Raw genomic sequence first — 14,621 nt, 5'->3', positions numbered from 1 at the left:
GTGCCGATTGTTCCTTCCCAGGTGCATCACCTTGCACTTGTCTGTGTTGAAACCCATCCTATTTTCATCCGCCCATCCTTGTAACCTGTCTAGGTCAGATTGTAGCCTGTTGTTTCCTTCTAGTGTGCCCATGTCCCCCCACATCTTAGTGTCATCAGCAAATTTAAACAGGGTGCTTTTTACCCCCTCGTCCAAATCACTGATGAAGATGTTGAACAGCGTGGGCCCGAGGACCGAGCCCTGCAGAACCCCACTGCCCACGTCTTTCCAGGTTGAGAAGGAACCATCCACTACCACCCGCTGGGTGCGGCCCCCCAGCCAGTTGGCGACCCATTTGACTGTAATGTTGTTGCAGCGAACATGGTGCTTACTCTAGATTGCTGTAGTATTTTTAATAGAGGTAGTTCTCTCTGTCCTAAAGAGAAGTCTGAAAAACTGATTTTGAGCCAGTTGACTGTTTATTAGGTTGAGTTACGTTAAACAAAAAACAGACAGTCAAAGGCTGGCTGTGATTGGAAAAGAGGGAAAAACAATGAGAAAATGCTTGCACTGGTATCAGTTTGAGTGTCATCAACTCTGTTTCTCTTTACCAGAAATGATCCCAACCCTGTGGTTCTGATCTGCATTTAATTGGTCCCAAAGCTCAAGGAGTTAGGACCCAGGGTTTGGGCTATGTCCATCTCTGTTTTTTTTCATGTGTCATAGTCTCAGAGTATTTAAGGGCTGCCCTACAAAATACACTGTATTGGCAACACTATTATTCATTGACATGGCATAATTATGGACATTGCCATTTTGGGTCCAGCCTTACTTCTGTTAAGTTAATAGCAAAATCCCTGCTTTCAGCTGATACAGGACCAAACCTTTGGTAACTGCATCTTTCATGGCAGTTTGTTTTGCCAGATCCTTATCTTTTTTGTATTCCCAGCTATTTTTCCTCTCTCTCCCCCTTCAACTCCTTTTTTCATCGGTTTCTTTCATAATATCCTTTTCTTCCCTCTTACCAATGATCTGTCCTGTACCTCCCTCCCAAACATTTATTTTAATCTCACCTATACGCTTCTCTCAGCCCACCACCAGAGGGTCCAGAACTGCTCTTGAGGCTGCATACTTGTGCAGTTGGCATCTTGGGCTGAATGTCCTGCCCTCTGTGTTAGAGTCCAGTAATAATGTTCCCTCAGAATTTCAACCTGTGTCACCAATTTGCCCCGTGCTTTCCCAAATTAATTATGTATGGCTTTTAAGCAATATAGAAAAGGTAACAGGAGAGGAAATACAGGGAAGATATTTAAAGCTTTTTCCTAGGATTTAAAAACTTTGACCTTTCCAGAATTCCAGGCAATGAATGAATAACTTTTTTCTCTACCTCAATAAAGAAGATAAAGTGCTCTCTTTCTCACTTTCTCTCTATCTACATTTCCTTTATGTATACTACTTAAATAACTTCATAAAAACAAACCAAAGTAAAAATCTAGGATGTTTTTAACTATTTCATTGACTTTTCAGATTGTTTTTAAGCTGTTTTTTAAACTTTAAAGGCAACACTGATAGTGAACGGTTCCAAATGGTAAAACAGAAAATCCCCTTCAAATATAACCGGCCCGTAGAGGAGTGGCTGCAGGAAAAAGGTAACAGTCATTAAAACTTTCATTTTAAACCCATTTGATTCTAAACCCTCATTTTTAAAGCCTGCAAATAAATGTTTCTTAAATGATAATCGCCTGCTGCATAAATGACTGTTTTAATTTTCATTATAATTTGTGTCAGCTTCCACCTGCCATATGTTGATAAATCATGCTATAATACATTGCTATTAAAATGCAGTTAAAGGGACGAAATTTTAAGCTTGCTATCAAAGTGATGACAAACAAACGAGCAAAAATTCCGGAACCGCGTAAAAAAACAAACCCAAACAACAACAACAAAAATGCTACAACATGTATTATGGCAATTTAACCACTGCATGATCTTCCTGTTTTAATTTATTTTTAAACTACATCTATATCTTTATTATCAAAGTTTTCTTAAAAGTGTTTTTCAAACCCACTTGTTAAACCACTTCCTGTAAGTTCTGTTCCTTCATCAGTATGGTTAGCCATTATGGCTGCATGTCTCCTAATTGTTTGAGCATAATTAAACAATTTTAAAAAATGTTAGAGGGAAAACATTTTTTAACTTTTGTATTTAAATGACAATAAAGGAGACAGAGAAAGGATTTGTTCTCTTTTATGTTAAAAGGATTTCTGACATGGAATTTTGTATTTTTTTTATATTAGATTTGAAATCTGTCAAATTTTTACCTAATTAATGTTCCAGCCAGTCTTATCACATCCATGGAGCTGCATGGGGGACCTAGCCCTCATTCAGCAAAAAACTTCAGCGCATTGACCTCAGACTTTCTTGAGCACATAGTTAAGTGATTTGCTGAATTGGGGCCTGTGTTGGGGTAGAATTGGTTCTGTATTGAGAATTTTGGAGAAAGTATCTTGGATACAGGGTTGATTCCAATCCTATTTAAGTCAGTGGAATAACTTATATTTAATTTCATTGGGCTTTGGATTAGGCCCTTTAGAATATGTTGGAAGTTACCATATTTTCTCACATACAACATTCCTCCAAATAAAACACGCACCTTGTTTTTCAAAGACAAAATGTAGGACATAAGATTGTTTTTTCCACAGCCATGGCTGACTGTGACAGAGTAGGTCGTCTTGGGAGCCTGCTGTGTCCTGGAAGTGCTGCACCAGGAAATTCCTGGTGCCAGCTGCCTCGCTCAGACTGTCTCTTGGGATGTCACTTCCTGGACATTCTGGGTAAAAACAGACGTCACGTTTAAAGTGGTTCTGATTTACCGGAGTCAAAACCTGGGGGTGGTTTAGCCCTCTACACATTTAACTTGTCCCTGGAAATGAATGGCAATTAATCTGAATGAGCTGTGATTGTCCCAGGAAAAAAAATGTTATCTCAGATACCTCACAGGTACTTCAAGTGGGACAGTGGGTTTGTATGGATAAAGCTTTTGTCCCGGGGTAACTCTAACATCTCTTTTTAGCCTGTTTTCAGGAGGACTTTCTCTGTCACACAAGTTTAGGCCCCAGACTTTTCCAAGGGCAGTAGCTAGGGTGTTAGTTCCTTACTGTAAGTAGTTTTTTATATATAAGTTCCTACAAAGAAAGTGTTGTTTCTGTATCTCAGGTTTCTTCAGGATATTACCAGCAGCTCACTGCTTCAGGAACAAGCTGTAGTGCTCAGACAATAGCTATGTCTGTGGGAGAGTTAACACAGGACTTTGCCATTCTGGCAGACATCTTGCCAACTGTGTGGCATGCACAGTGTCTCAAGGCTTGCTGCTTTTCCAGTGAAGAAAACAGCTTCCCCACCTAAAACCTGCACTACAGTATTGGAGTGCTGATTCTTTGAGGAAAGGTGCATGTTATATCTGAGAATGTATGGTAAAATGCAAAGAAATCTCCCTGCAGCCAAAATTTGATAATTAAAAAAAAATCACTTTTTTAATGTTGCCATGACTGAAATTTAGAAAAAGCAGAATGCAGTCTTCTCTGGTTTCCTTTATAGAATTTACTTCTGATAAAAGGGGTGACCATTGAACTCAAATCTTGCATTTTCTTTGTTGACTTTCATGTAGATCTTACCAAAATTCTCTAAAGAAAAAGGCAGTATATTTTAAGATGGGCAAATACCCTTTGCATTATATTTTGTATTTCCTTATTCTCAATTGCATTAGCAGATTACTGTAGGCAGCTTGAATTCTGCAAGGACTCAGAGAGGCTGGCTAACTTCAGTCCAAATATTTTTATGCTAAGGGTCTGACCCATCACAGTGTTCTGCAACTGCCATTAACCTCAGTGAGATCTGACAGTACCCCTCACCTTACAGGGTTGGGTCCTTACCGTAAATTTTGTGATTATAAGAGAAATATTGGTTGAGCAGTATTAGTCCATTTAACAGTATTTGTAGAGGAGTATTAATCCATTAGTCCATTTACTTTACTCACTTAGGAAGGCAAAGTAGGTATGTCTCTTGATCGGTAGAGATTTACAGAACATTTCCCTCCAACCAACCAGTAAAGAGAGGTTGAAATTAAGGCATATAGAAAATGCTCATTGAGTCTCAACTGGTTCCCCGAGAAATTTGTGAGATGCAAATATAACAAATAAAGTTTAACACTAAAAAGTGTATAATTTTGTTTTGGTGAGTTCATTTGGTAAATGGATAAAGTCCTTTTAACACTAAAGATAGTGATCACCTCACTTTTCTTAAATCAGATGCATGTTTAATTCTATGATATACCTCATGTGCTTGAGAAATTTGTCCTTGTTCTATTTAGTCTTTTGGTTTTGAATGGAGTCCTTTATTTTATGCCATTGCTTCTCCAAGTCTGAGCTTCAAAGCATGCCAAGGCATTTCCATTTGTAAACCTTCTGAAGTCTTGAACTGGGGTTTGCCATTCTGTGGATGATGATGCTTTGTTAAAAGACAATCACATGAGATCAGTGGGGTCTAAGCCAGACAGTGTCTGAGAGCTCAGGCACACTCTACCCCTGAGTGTGTTTGAGCTAGAATAATATAGGTATGCTTTTGCTGAAGTGAAAGAAAATTCAGTCAGAGCTATTTGCATTATGCACAGTGTGACACCTGATAGAATATAGCTTTGTTCCACCACTTCAAGAGATGTATCCTTTTAAAAAAACATAGTTACTATTTAGTGAAATGAATTAATAAATAACAATTCACCCCACCACCCAGCTATTCACTCACCTACTCATTCATCTGTTTCCTAATGTATCGAGAAAGTCCTATGTCAGAAGACCATGTAAAGATGATGGGTAAAAGGGAAGATCGCTAGCTGTCAAAATGAAACCTGATGAATGGAGGGATAGATAGATTGGTAAAAGAGACAGCATATAGAGTAGCTGTCTGCAAGGTGTGAATGATTGGCACAAATGAGGTAAGCTTATATAATTTGCAGTTAGCATGGTTTTTAATACCATAGATTTGGCATTGGTTTGGTACCCCGGCATATTACTCAGAATGAAAATGTAAATCATTCTTGAAGAACTAATATAATAGAAATTCTGCTGAAAATGAACTACATTTATATTATTTCGTAATTTTTTAATTTATACATTGGAATTAAAAATATCCTACAAAGAGTGCTCATTCTTACAAAATCTCATTATGTGAGTAGACCCAAGGATGCCAAAATATTTAATACTGCTACCTTTACTGTTATAATTACGTGTGTGTAGAAAATGAAGGATTAGTCCTAACCTCCTTGATATAAATATCCATAACAAGACAAAAGTTGGGTAGCTGGATGCATTTGAGCCTGTTAGTGCTCAGGTATATTGTGAGTTACAATGGAGAAGGTTATGCACACAGGAAATTGTCCTGTTTGTGAAATAAGTACCATAATAGCAAGAAGCACTCCAACAGAAAGACTGATCCTGGAAACTCTTACTTATGCAAATAGTTCATAGTCAGAAGAGTAAACTCACTGATTTAAATTACCTAAAAGCAGGAAATGCTTGTGTGAGCTGGGGTTTGCAAAACTGGGGCCCAAATCTGATTTAGCATGGTGCAGCAGAAACTGTCTCCTAAGCTCTCACTAATATTTTCAACTAGGGGAGAGTCTTTGTAAAAATGTTATCCTTTGAGGATAAGAATCAGAAAGAGGTAGCAAACATATTTTTACAGAGACTTAGGAATGTGAGCTCTGTAAGGGATTTACCAAACAATTTGAAAACTTACGTATTTGCCAGCCCCGCCCCTCTCCCCTCCCCTCCCCTCCGATTAATAAGTAGACCATTGTCGTCTTTCACTTGGCCATGGAAAAAAAGACCCAAGTCCACAAAAAGAACCCAAGTCTACAACCCTTGCTTGCAGAGTATCACTTACTCATATGAGTAGTCCTTTTGGAGTCGATAGGGTTATTTGTATGAGTAAGTTATGCTGAGCACAAATGAAGATTGTTGATTCAAGTCATAGAAGAAATGGTGGAGGGGGTAGTTCTGATATAGTGCTAGGACTGTACACATTTCCTCTCTTGAACAAATTTCTTTCATTTCATTCACTTTTTTCCTGCTGTCTTCATTCAACCATGTGCATCTCATAGCAGAGTTGTAGGTTAGGGGTGATTCCTCAGAGATAAATCCCACAAGTGATTGTCATTTTAGCAAACACAGCTTTAGCACCAGTGCTGTGTTCAGTAGTAACTGTGTAATGTGGTGCATGCACTGTCTTCAGTTCTTGGACTTGAAGAACTTGTTATTCAAGAGGGGAAAGACAATAAAGTTCCACTTTCCTGGAATGGGGCCACCTCCCTGGGATAGGTGATCTTAAAACATTAGAGGATAGAAAGAAGGTGTGGAGACGTGATGACTCTTTAATGTTGCATCCGAGCAGAGGTGTCCTATGTAGCTGGGAGGACTTGTTATGAGTAAAAGGGAAACCAGCAATGAGTGCAGCAAACTTCCTTTGCTAAAGCCAGAGAGAGCACCCATTTCTCTTCCATTCCTGGCTTGGAGAGTTCAACTTTTATTCACCACCCCTGGGACAGGAGGAGCTAGAAGAACTGAAGAGAGCAGGTTGAGAAGGAACAATACCTGACAGGAAAGGAAGTGGTCTTCCCTATCTGCCACTGCTGTGGTCTGATCAGACATATTGCCAGCCCCCACCTTCCTTCAGGATGAGAGACAAGGAATAAAGGAAACCCCGTTAGAGAGACGAGGGGAAACGGCAACAACTGGTTGCTCAAGAGCAAATCCCTCCATTTCAGAGGAAAAAGATCACAAGAGTAGCAAGACAGCCCTTATCAACTTCCTCTCCTTCACCTGGTACTACCATGTAAGGGAAAGGGAGAGTGCGACACCAAAGGGAAATCAGTGAAGAAGGGAGGGGAAATGGACAAGATACAGGCTGGGGGAGAAGGGAAAACAATCCCCAAGAGACTCATGGGAAAAATTGAAACACTAAGGGTCTGGGTAAAGCAATGTAAAATAAGAAGGCAGGAGGGAAAAAATCCCCTCAGGAGACTTGGTCAGTCACAAGGCTTTAAGCTGCTTTACAGAAGCTTTGATGCCAAAAGCATGCTACCATTTGCCCTAACTTGTAGTGAAGGAAGAGGCTTGCTTAAGAGAGCTGAATTTTGGTGGGAGATAGAAGCAGGAGCCCAGTATCCTTAGAGATAGCAGAGGGGATAAACTACTTAGATTTTGCACAGTGGGAGGCCCTGTTTTCATGTTTAGCTCGTTCTGGTTTAATGGGACAAAAGTTCTCTCCTGGTAAATTTTAAAACCTCCTGAAATGCCAGAAATTGCACCAGGAGTTTCATGATTTTTCAGAGGTATGATGTGCTACTCTCTCCATTTTTATTTTCTTTGCTTTTCATCAGTACAAATCATCCATCCTGGTCAAGTTTAAATGTTGGCATTTTTAGGTACGTGTGTGAGGAGTGCTAGGGAGGTGCGCCCCACCACCACCTTTCCATATGTCACACAGACGCATACATTTTTGCTTGGCTAGCTAGGGCCCTCCTTGGGGACAGAAACTCCTTTCAGATACATTTCTTCTCTTGTCCCCATTCTCTTTCCCATGGTTCATCCTGTCACCCTAAGATGATGCAACACCGCATCACCACTTGACTTCGAGACCCGTCACGACGACCACCAAAATTGGTGAGCTCCCCCTCCTATTTTGATCTGCTTTAACCACTGGCTGTGAGGGATTGATCAGTGGGAGACAGGCTCTGTTCTACTACATGGTGGTATTCCACACTACTTATCAGGGTGGACTAGAGAAAGAGGGACATGAGTGGTGAGTAGAGGAAATGGGATGGTGTAATACTGCAAATATTGTGAAAATGGATGGCAAAGGGGTAACAGAATTGAATAATCTAGTAAAGAATGGTTTGGCTCTGCTTTGATTAGCCTGAATTCTGGCCACTTTGGTTCCCTGTTAATCCTGTAGATCCATTGACATACTCCAAAACGTTGGACAGAGAGAAAAATACTGTCCATTTTCTTTGCAGTGGGAAGAATCATTAATACTTTCAATTAATTGGTCTAGGGTAGTTTGCGAAAGCAGGCAATATTTGAGTCATTCTGGGCTGGGGGTGACTTGAATGCTCTGTGGGAAAAAGACAACTGGCTGATTTTTCCAGGGTATATTCCATCTTTACACGTGATGGTAAACTGTCCCTGACCCAATTTGTGGGCTCCTATAGACACGCAGGGAGCCAGCTCCAACACTCTGGAAATCCAGTGCATCGGAGCAGACTCAATCAAGTCTGCTGGAGCAGAGAAATAAAAGTGCTCCTAGCAGACTCTACCATCACGTGTATCAGCATTCCTGCACTGAAAAATGGCGGGGGGCAGTGCTTTGAACTAAGGCTTATTCAGTGAGCTTTAGTTCAAAGCGCCCTGCTGCAATTTTTCAGTGTGGGGAACACTGATACATGTGATGCTTGGGTGCTTTTAATTAGCGTGGCTTGGGTGCTTTTAATTAGCATGGCTTTTACACACCTTCCAGAGCACGTGTAAAAATGCACTTTGTGACTTTGGCTAAATCACTTAACTTGCCTTTGCTTTAGTTTTGCTGCCTGTAAAATGAGTTTCCCGTGTAGCTTTTTCATGGTGAGCACAATGAAGAATAATCAATCACCTTTTACTATTTTAAGAGCTTTGTTTTCCATTACATTAGAAAAGTTCAGATTTGGAATTTTCAGATGTTTGGGGTTCCTTGCCTTCCCCCTTTGCTAATTTCCAGGTCACATTCTCTTACTTGAAGCTTTTCTATATTCCCCAGGATGCCCATGGATCACACTTTTCTTAGAGTTTATCTTTCTTTTACTGCCTATTCTCAGAATCTCCAGAAGTTAATTCCTCCCTTTTTACCTGTCAGTGTTCAAACTATTTTCCCATGTATATTGGGCTAAGCCTTGAGAAGGGTTAGGATCCAGGTTGCTTTGCGTCCCCAAAAGCCACTAGGGGGAGTAACTGTACATGAAAATTTTATTTGTAATTAAAAATAGACCCAAATTGCAAAATTTGCATCTGATTTCTGTATTTGGATCAAAACTTTCTCATTGTTCAATTGTGGGTTAAAGTGAGAATTTCAGGATCCAGTGTTCATTTGTTCAGGACTACATCTACCATTAATTAGTCTAAAACAGGAATTTGCTTCACTGTTTCTACTATTTAATCTCCACCACTAGGGAACCTGCTTTCATCTTCAGTCCATTCTTGTTGGGACTCAGTTCAAGGTAAGAAACTGCAGAAAATTTCTGTCAATAATGTTATTTCACCCCCCCCCCCCTTCACTAGGACGACAGTTAACGATCTTCAACACCCAGGCGCAAATAGCCATTGGAGGGAAGGACAGAGGACGTCTCTTTCAAGGCCAGCTCTCCGGTCTCTATTACAATGGTTTGAAAGTTCTGAATATGGCAGCAGAGAATAACCCCAACATTAAAATCAATGGAAGTGTCCGGCTTGTTGGAGAAGTCCCATCCCTCTTGGGAACAACACCTACAACCTCCATGCCGCCAGAAATGTCTACCACAGTGATGGAAACCACCACTACCATGGCCACCACTACAACCCGAAAAAACCGTTCCCCACCTAGCATCCAGGTGAGCCATTTCTTCTCCATTTGTTTGGGTTCTGGTTTATACTTTAATTGTTAGTTGACTGATTAGGTAAGCGTCTTTGGTTGCATTCTCAGATGAATTATACTCCACAAAATGGTAGGTTTTAATAAGACTATATAAGGTACAAATCAGCACAGAATGTGATGCTTTTATGGTTTAAACAAGCAGAAATGGGTGCATTTTTACTGCACATGTTTTTAATAATAGGGTGAAATTCTGTTCTTGTACCAGTGCAACTCAATGTTTACCAGTGACGTTGCACCATGAGAACAGGATTTGGACCACATTGTTTGCATGTTTTGATAGATGTGGAAAAAATTATCACTAGGAAGTTTCAATGACAGCCTAATGAGATGTATGTAGATTATTATTTATTATTATTATTATTATTCCATATATTCTGCAATGGTGAGGTTCTCAATGGGGGAAAAGGCAATGGAGCATAGTTTTCAGGGTGAGCCATTTTTCTTTTTGATGTTACAGCTTTCTCTTAGATAATGCTATAGGAGCTGTGTCAGATCCATTTCATCCAAAATGTACGTGTTCCCAAAAGAGTTTATCCAAAATATATGATCAGCAGAAAAGAACTCTTGTGTATGATATTTTTATTGAACTAACTGTATGGTTGGGATAGATGTAGGTAAACTTTTGAGTATCACAGTACCCTTCAGGATTTTCCACTGGATTTGAGTTTAAAAAATCTGGTGTAAATAGATTTAGCTGTGCAGATGTAATTATGTTTGTAACATTAAAAAATGCAATGGTTTTATGTGAAAGCTTGGGTATGAAATTGTTCAGAAACTAACTGTCTGATCAACATTCATGGGGTATAAGAACACAATAATATTACTGAGAATTAAGCTGTGGTGTGAACTACAGCCTGTCAGCTATTCTGTAGCAACTACTCACATGCATGCTCTTATCCCATAGTAAATTGAGGTAGTTTATTCCTCATTGAAAGTGTGATAAGGTACCTCAAATTTACTGTGAAGTAAGAGTGTTAGCAGTTACTATGGAGTAGTTAATGAAGAGTGAGTTGAGACCCTAGCTTGCCTTTCAGTAACTTGAGTACCTTATAGCCATGGCCTGCACATAATAAAAAGTGAAGTGCAAATAATGGATGTTAACACTGAAATATGAAATAGATCCCATTAATTATTTCCATTCCTGTAGGCTATGACTGTGATAGTAACAAAAGCAAAATAATCGGTTTTATAATAGATGAGGGGCCAGACCTTTAGCAGATAGACATTAAATGTGTTCATTGAACTCAGCTGGCTGACACCTACTTACATCAGCTGAGAATTTGGCCAGTGATTTTTAACCCTAAACAAAAGAGATAGGAAAAGTTGTGTCGCTGCTTAAAAAAGAAATATTTTAAAGTGAGTCCACTTGCCTCCTTGACGAACATTTTCTTGGGCATTCATATTTTTGACTTTTGCAATGAACAGGTTCAATGAAATCGTGACAAAATTAATAATATAACATCTTATGATTTCTCTAAGTGATTGAGTTTTCATCAGTGGCTTGTTATTCTTTTCCCTATGTTTTCTTTCTCTGTATTTTTCACTTAATCTTGTTCATGAATGATGTGAAAATGCAGAACTTTACTTCACTCTGGGGGAGGTATTTATTATTACAGTGAAAATTGCTCCTGTTTAGTTGAAGTAATTAAAGCCAAACTAGGGCTTAACACTACCCTCCCCCACTGACAGTCTGTAAATTCCAGTCAACAGTAGGATTCTTGAGTTATTACCCTCAAAGACTGGTGCATGTATTATAATTGTCAACAACATGAGGAGAAATACCCCAGGACTTGTTGGGGTCTGTCAGATCTTGTGAGAGACTTACAACTCACTTCTCTGACTATTAGAAGAATTTTTAAGAAATGTCTTGCTCAGGGAAGTAAATTCCATAAGCCAAATACTGCTGTTACACAATACTACAGTGGAGGAGATCTGCCATAATGTATGGAACTTGGTGTATCTACATGTGCACTTTACTTCAGAGTAAACTAATTACCTCTGCAGTAAAGCATCACAGTCTATACATGTGCCAGTATTAGGGTGCAGTAAACAAATTAAATCCTCCATAGGATAGTACTGTCAGTACTGTCATATGGCAGAGTAATAAAGTGCGACTAAATGCACGTGTTGCTGGTGGTCACGGGTGTAAATTGCACGCAGGTAGCCCAGGCAGCAGGGGGCCAAGCTCCTGCCTAGCCACGCAGCTCTGAAGTTTTAGCACTTTCGTGCCCCAGACAACCCCTCTGCTGCCCAATGCTGCCACCCAGACCCCGGGACTGACCCGCCAAGGCTGGTGCCAGCTGGAGGCTGCTCCACCCTGGCTCAAAGTGCTGCTGTTGTGCAGGTACATGTGTAGATGCTGCACCTGGAAGCAGTGTACTCTGGCGTGAACTGTTCCAGAGTTTATTACATCACCTTAATTTCACATGTAGATAACCAAGTGGAATTAAACTGATTTATGTCAGTGTAACTGAGAATAGAATTGGACCTCTTGTGGTTTTCTAGAACTGGAAACGATCATTTGAAGAAGAAATCTCACACAAAGCTTTCTGCTACTCTATATGGCACTTCACTAGACCAGTCAAGACCACTGTGTGCTGAAAAGGCATCAAAGAGATATAATAAAGTGTAGAAGAGCCTCTAAAAACATGGTTAGAGCAATGATTTCCTGGATACACGCGCACCACAACAAATGGCCTCATCTCTGCTGATATTAAAGCAATAACTCTTGACACTTCACTCTACCCACTGAAAGGAAGATAAAAGTCAATATGTACCTCCATTACAACTTTCTGCATTTCAAGAGCAGACCAGTTTATTGCTGTCATGGTACAAGATGACTCTCCTTTCTTCCTCACTCTCTTGGCAGAGTTGTTTGACTGTCAGCTTAAGTTGTATTATGTTGTGTGGTTGAGATAGAAAGAAATTATCCTTTTCTCTTTAGGCAGCAATATGAGCTGTGGTTTTTAGATGCCTAGTTATAATTGTGACTTACAGTACTCAACATGAATGCTGGCAAATTTGGTACCACTACTTCTAACTGTAGATCTAAGAAATGGGGGACATCTAATAGATCAAATTTATTCCTCAGACACCGTAAGATACAGCCAGCGGAGTATAATAGCACTCTGTTATTACTTTCTACTGCCTACCTTTAACAACCTAAGAAATAAGAACTGCTACTTACCTGGTCACTCTAGGTCCAGCTTGCCTAGTCTCCTGTGACCACCAGGGGGTGCCTACGGTTCCCCTGCCTGCTGCTGGAGCTTCTGGGCCAGGGAGCAGCAGGAGCCTGATGAGATGCCACAAATTCCTGCTCTCTCCACCACCACCTCCCGGCCTAGATCTACATCCCCACTCCTCTCTTGGGAGCAGGGGAGGCCTCGTGCCTCACCAGCTACCACCTGCTGCTGCAGCTAGCTGCAGTGAAAGGGAACCCCACAACACCAGTGGCCCACAATACCACCTATGATTTTGAGGTTCTTCTCAGACTATATTTTCTTCATGTATCATTTCTTGTTCAGTACTAAAAAGTAAACTTCTATTTCCAATCAGTCCGTGATGCCAATATATTTTGCTGAGTTGGAGAATTTCAAAAAACACCTTCGTGCTTTCTGTAATGCTTGGGGGTTACTGTCCATAAACCATTTTATATTCTTCCTCAGATCCCTCCTTAAATATCTTATTTACCATGATGCCTACAAAGGTTAAGCTGTTGATGTTCTGACAAGTACTGCCTATCAGGCTGACTAATATTCTCCCTTTTCTCTATTTGTTTGCCAGTGTCCATATGTTCTCATATCTTTACATTTAGACTGTAAACACTTTGGTTGATGGGCCATTCTTTTATCTTTTATGCTAAGGGTATAGCAAAATGGGGTTCTCATCTATGACCAGTCGAGTACTCTAAATACTACCACAAATGTTTTAGTGTGTGTGCTTAATCTGAAGAGCCTGTAAAAGTGGGAAAGGGCTCTAAAATAATGTATACAACACACGTGCACACAAACTCACAGAAACACAGTTATGCTTCTCCCTCTGTTAAGGTCCAGATAGGGGATGTAACATTGGACAAATATTCAGCATAATGGATATAGAAAAACAATATTACTGGATATGATTTTTTAGCATCAGTAATGTCAATAACTTCACCATCGGGATTTAGCACTTATCATTTTAATAATTTACGGCTTTGAATGTAAGATCAGTGAAAACTGCGAGGTGTCTGAAGAACAGTTTAGATTGTATGATACTGTGGTTCTCCTTTGATACAGTTAGGTGGTTGGGGCGTATGTGTGACTTAGTGAAGCCCTGAGGGAAGATGTCTTTCTTCCCTAGAGCTGTGTTTTTCAGTTCATCGAAAACAAAAATGATAGAAAAGGATTCTTTTTATGTTTGTATGTTTCAAAGAATTTAATACAATGCTCTTATATCTCACTAACAAAGCTGTGTTTGTTGACCCTAAGTACACATGCTGTTTTGACCTTCTCAAGCACAGGTTTGTTCTGGATTCAAGCATAAATCTATTCAGAAATGACATGTGTTGTATCAAATTACTCTTGCAAACCTCAGGCCCTGATACACCAGGCACTCTTATATTAATAATATTCTTTCTGGGAGTTTTCCTTTACCATAATACCATGCAAAGGGCAGAAAGGCAAGCAGCTATTTTCTGCTTACAGTGAAATACAATGGAGCACAGGTTATTATTAGACAAGGGTCATAATGTTGCCCCATGTCAGGTGTCTATTTTCTAGCAGGCTGGATTTTAATTAGAAGTCTTTTTTTTTCAGTTGCTAAAGACCTTGAACCCCATATGCCTGTGCTTCCTAATTAGGACAAGACTTGTCTTTTGGTAGACCAATTTAGTGTTGTTTGGTAGGCTGCCTGAAAATGTGATGAGGTAGAGGAAGCTTTCCTTTTCT

The 14,621-nt window shown here is 39.9% G+C and overlaps 1 protein-coding gene across 10 annotated transcripts in view; it reads left to right on the top strand.

Moving 5' to 3' along the window:
• NRXN3 (neurexin 3) overlaps window positions 1–14,621 on the top strand; it is a 1,732,637-nt gene that overhangs the window by 1,514,433 nt on the left and 203,583 nt on the right. For 5 of the 10 annotated variants that reach the window (XM_019518708.1, XM_019518704.1, XM_019518707.1 and 2 more), the window contains exons 19-21: window positions 1,539–1,628; window positions 7,638–7,697; window positions 9,345–9,652. In XM_019518708.1, coding sequence (XP_019374253.1) covers window positions 1,539–1,628; window positions 7,638–7,697; window positions 9,345–9,652 — 458 coding nt within the window. The remainder of the gene's footprint in view (window positions 1–1,538; window positions 1,629–7,637; window positions 7,698–9,344; window positions 9,653–14,621) is intronic. The other 5 variants (XM_019518711.1, XM_019518705.1, XM_019518712.1 and 2 more) reach the window with 2 other exon arrangements.

This window comes from Gavialis gangeticus, unplaced genomic scaffold (genome assembly GCF_001723915.1).
Source record: "Gavialis gangeticus isolate Ggan-Ray unplaced genomic scaffold, GavGan_comp1, whole genome shotgun sequence".
NCBI classification, from domain to species: Eukaryota; Metazoa; Chordata; order Crocodylia; family Gavialidae; genus Gavialis; species Gavialis gangeticus.
Note: the sequence above shows the minus strand (reverse complement) of the source record. Positions and strands in the feature narration are given on the sequence as shown.